This window comes from Argiope bruennichi, chromosome X2 (assembly GCF_947563725.1).
Source record: "Argiope bruennichi chromosome X2, qqArgBrue1.1, whole genome shotgun sequence".
NCBI classification, from domain to species: Eukaryota; Metazoa; Arthropoda; class Arachnida; order Araneae; family Araneidae; genus Argiope; species Argiope bruennichi.
This window is the reverse complement of record NC_079163.1, coordinates 31,012,146-31,016,817: the sequence shown is the minus strand read 5'-3', so window position 1 is coordinate 31,016,817 and position 4,672 is coordinate 31,012,146. Positions and strand designations below refer to the sequence as shown.

The 4,672-nt window shown below is 36.2% G+C and overlaps 1 protein-coding gene across 1 annotated transcript; it reads right to left on the bottom strand.

The window, feature by feature from the left end:
• Positions 1 to 3,352: 3,352 nt before the first annotated feature.
• On the bottom strand, positions 3,353 to 4,312 carry LOC129959678 (uncharacterized). The gene has a single exon (XM_056072566.1). The coding sequence runs from the start codon at positions 4,310 to 4,312 to the stop codon at positions 3,353 to 3,355; it is 960 nt and encodes a 319-aa protein (XP_055928541.1).
• Between the last annotated feature and the right edge of the window lie 360 nt (positions 4,313 to 4,672).

Sequence of the window (4,672 nt, the reverse complement as noted above, 5' to 3'; positions counted from 1 at the left end):
TGCGAGTCCCAAGTACTCTGCCATATACGAAGTGAACATTGCTTTAGAATTTGATCTAAGTCTTGAAATGGGACAAAGGTTTCTTCATTTGAATTAGCTGTTTTTGCGGCAACATCAGCTTGATCGTTCCCAAGGATACCAACGTGTCCGGGAATCCAACAAAATAGAATATTAAAATTACGATCCAGCAATTTAAAATATAGTTTTACTGTACTGAGCACTAAAGGATGGCTTTGTCTGGATGAGTTCAAAATTGCTTCAATTGAACTTTTTGAATCGGTATATATGATCCAGTCTTTCTTTGATAATAGTCTTATCGCTCTTAAAGCAGTGTAGATGGCAAAAATCTCCGAGGTAAAAACAGAACAATGTTTGTTTAGCTTTCTGGAAAGTACAATGTGGTCAAATATTACAGCTGAGCCAACGTGGTCACCGATTTTGGAACCATCTGTAAAAACAGTGCCGTATTTTTCAAACGACTGCCTATGATCACAAAAAATTTGTATGTACACAGATGGTGCAGTTGTAGATTTTGGTAGCTTATTAAAATCATCGACAGTTAGAATGCTTTTGCATGTCCAAGGAGGAATTTCGTCTTCTTTAGTTAAAATGTCAATGTTCTTTAGGTTAAAACGATCTAAAAGAGGGCGGATTCTAAAACCAAATGATGGAATAAATGAAATCTTTTTCTCGTATAATTGTCCATAAATCGGATTCACGATTCTGTCATATAAAGGGTGTGACGGATTCTGATTTATTTTAAAAAAGTATTTGAGAGAAAATCTCTGGCGTCGTAATTGTAAACCTGGTTCTTTAGTTATTATATATAAGCTTTGAACAGGAGAAGTTCTAAAAGCCCCTGATACAAGTCGGAGCCCCTGATGATGTATTGCGTCAAGCTGTTGCAGAATAGACTTTGCTGCTGAGTTGTAAATCACGCTACCATAGTCTAATTTTGATAAAATGACACTTTTGTAAATTTTTAATAGAGTTGAAGTATTGCATCCCCACGTTGTATTTGACAAAACTTTGAGAATATTTAAAGACTGAGCGCATTTTTTCTTTAGATGAAGAATATGAGAACGGAATGTTAGTTTAGAATCAAATAAGAGGCCTAAAAATTTAACGACCGGCACAACGGGAATAGCTGTGCCATTTAACTGAATTTCTGGGTCGGGGTGCAATCCACGAACTCGACAAAAATGAGTGCATTCGGTTTTTTGAGTAGAAAGGACGAAACCATTTTTATCAGACCATTCCGTTATAGATTTGACAGCAGCTTGCAATTGTCGTTCGATAAAGGGCATGTGAGTACTTGAGCAATGGATTTGAAAATCGTCGACAAATAATGACCCATGAACATATGGTGGAAGTTTTTCCATAATTCCATTAATTTTAATAATAAATAAAACAACACTTAAAATACTCCCTTGCGGTACCCCTTCATTTTGAATAAAATCATCAGATAAAACATCATTAATACGAACGTTAAAAATTCTTTTCTGAAGAAATTTTTGAATAAATATTGGCAATTTTCCACGAAAACCCATATTATGTAAATCTTTTAAAATGCCATGCCGCCAAGTACGATCATATGCTTTCTCCATGTCGAAAAAAATAGATACTAGATGTTTTTTGGTAATGAACGCCTCCCTGATGGCCGTTTCCAGGATTAGTATGTTATCTAAAGTACTACGACCATGTCTGAATCCACTCTGATATTTAGAGAGCAGTTTCTTCTCTTCTAGAACATGGATTAATCTAGCATTGATCATTCTTTCCAGAGTCTTACAGAGGCAACTGGTAAGGGCTATAGGTCTGTAGCTTGATGGAAGCTCTGGATTTTTACCAGGTTTTAGAATGGGAATAATCGTTGCTCGATTCCAGGACGTTGGGAAAACATGCTCATTCCATATTCTATTGAATAAAATTAGAAGCGAATTTAACGAATTGGAACTCAAATTTTTTATCATGTCATGATGAATGCCGTCAGGTCCAGGTGCTGTAGGATGCGAGTTCTGCAATGCTCGCTTAAGTTCATGAAGCTGAAAATCAGCATTATAAGCATATGACGCTAAGGTATTAAAATCAATTTTTCTTTTTTCTTGTTGTTTTTTATAGGTAATAAAACTTTGAGAATACGATTCTTCACTGGCTACATTAGCAAAAGCTGTACCCAATGTATTCGCTATATCTTTTGTATCAGTGATGGAATTTCCATTGCTGTGTAAGAATGAAAGTTTCTGATATGATTTATTGTTCCCTAAAATTTTCCTAACTTTTTCCCACATGCGCTTGGAAGACAAATGTCCGTGGATGGAGCTAACATATTTTTGGAAGGAGTTAAACTGACTCTCTCGTCTAATTCTTCTAAAAAAGGATTTAGATTTTTTAAAGGCAATAAAATTTGGGGTGGTAGGATATCTTCTGAATTTATCCCAAGCCTTTCTTTGTGCTTTTTTAGCAGCAGCGCATTTTTCATTCCACCAGTGTTTGTAAAACCTTGGCAAATTTCCAGAGGATTTCGGAATTGCTATTTCAGCAGCTTTTATCAAGCATTTTGTTATTAAATCTACTGCATTATCAATATTTGGCTGTTTTACTATGTCTTCTGTAATTTCGGAATGTGATCTAAAAAGTTGCCAGTTGGCTTTGTCAAAGATAAAACGCTCAGGTCTCCTGGGAAGGCTAACATCAGATTTTGAATATTTTAAAATAATGGGAAAATGGTCACTATTGAATAGATCGTCTGAAACTGAGAAATCCCAATGGGAAACAAGTAAAGGTGAGCAAATGGCTAGATCAATGGTGTGAAAAGTTTTATTTGCCTGATGAAAATAAGTAACATTTGAATCATTTAAAAGACAAAGAGAATGATCATCAATGAGTTTTTCGATCTGTCGACCTCTTGCATTTGTATCTGTGCTACCCCAAAGCGTATTATGCCCATTAAAATCTCCAAGAATAATAAAGGGAGCTGGTAACTGTTTGATAAGATCATCAAGATCTTTCTGGTGAATGGTGTCATTAGGTGGAAGGTACACAAAACAGACGGCAATTACAGATTTGATCTGAATTTGTACAGCTACAGCCTGCAGTGGAGAGGTAATATCAATATTCTTGGATGGAAAACAGCTGGGTATGAAAGTGGCGACACCTCCAGAAGCACGAGTATTTTGTAAATAATCTTTTCTATTTATTTTATAATTTTTTATTCTCACGTCAGTCATAGAGTTGAGATGTGTTTCTTGGATCCCTAAGCAAACTGGTTGATATTTATTCAAAATAGATTTGATGTCATCAGAATGGGTGCGGTATCCATTACAGTTCCAAGAGATTAAATGAATAGCCATTATTTGGGTTTTTTAAAAAATTTTGATTTAAAATGTTCGGATGTCATGTGAGTAGAATCAGAATTAACTTTGTCCTCATCCATGCTACTTATAGAATCGTCTGATGGATGAATTGTCAGTTGTTCTTCCTTTTCCTCGATTTGATGTTTTTTATTTTCTTTTTCAAGATGTTGACGAGCTTTTACTTTATTCAAAATCTTTTTTCGCTTAACGTTTTTAGGAGGCTGGGAGGAATTTTCTTCATATAATCTTTTTATCTCAAGAAGTGCGAGCCAATCACTTCTTTTTATTGTTACAGTATCTGGGTTGGTATTTGAAGGTGTTACAGGATTATTAACAGTCGGTTTAGGTATTGGCTGCGAATTTCGTTCAGTTGTTGAGTTTAATGCAGCAGAATACGAGAGACCTGGTTTAGGTGTTCTGTCTGTTACTATTTTTCGAGCTTCTGGAAAAGGTATGTTTTTTGTGATTTTAACTGTTTGAATTTCTTTTTCTTCTTTGTAACGTGGGCATGATCGGAAGTATGCCGGATGGTCACCGCTACAATTGAAACATTTTGGTGTTGTCGAAGTGCAATTGTTACTATTATGATCAGGAAGGGAGCATCGAGCACAAATTTCTTTGTCTCCCCTGCATGCAGTTATGGTGTGTCCAAATTTCTGACATTTGAAACATCGGATGGGATTCGGTATGTATGGTTTAACAGAACAGTTTATATAGGCTATTTTCACAGATTTTGGTAAAACAGGAGTGTTGAATGTTAAGATAAGGTGCTTTGTAGGCTGGATTTGATTGTTTTTTTTAATCGTGATTCTACGAACAGCTATTACATTTTGTTCTTTGAGACAATTTAGGATGTCTTCCTCAAGGTCCGTCTGGAATTCTCGTTCCGATATAACGCCTCTAGAATGATTTAAAGATCGATGGGCTGCAACAGTGACTTGGGTTTCCCCTATCATTTTTAGCTTTTCAATGTTTACTGATTGCTGTTTATTTTTCACTTCTATAAGAAGGTTACCATTAAATAATTTTTTTATATTACTAACTTCTCCAATGAGACTAGTTATACATTTGTGAATAACAATTGGTGAAACAAATTTCAATGAACTTTTCTCAGCACTTATAACAAAAAATTTAGAAAACGCATTACAATGGTTAGAAATAGTAGAAGCCATGCGACTTAGAGAAGGTTTCGGGCCCGACGGCACCGCCCACCACGGAGCCCAACAAGGGATGGCAGCCACCGGCTCCAGACATTCCCAGCCTCGGCGCTTACCATGGTGCTAGCCGGAACCTATACGCTGGGAGTCACCCCCGGG

Excerpts from the sequence above, each read along its gene's own strand:
- LOC129959678 (XM_056072566.1), bottom strand. The coding sequence starts at position 4,312 with ATGATAGGGGAAACCCAAGTCACTGTTGCAGCCCATCGATCTTTAAAT.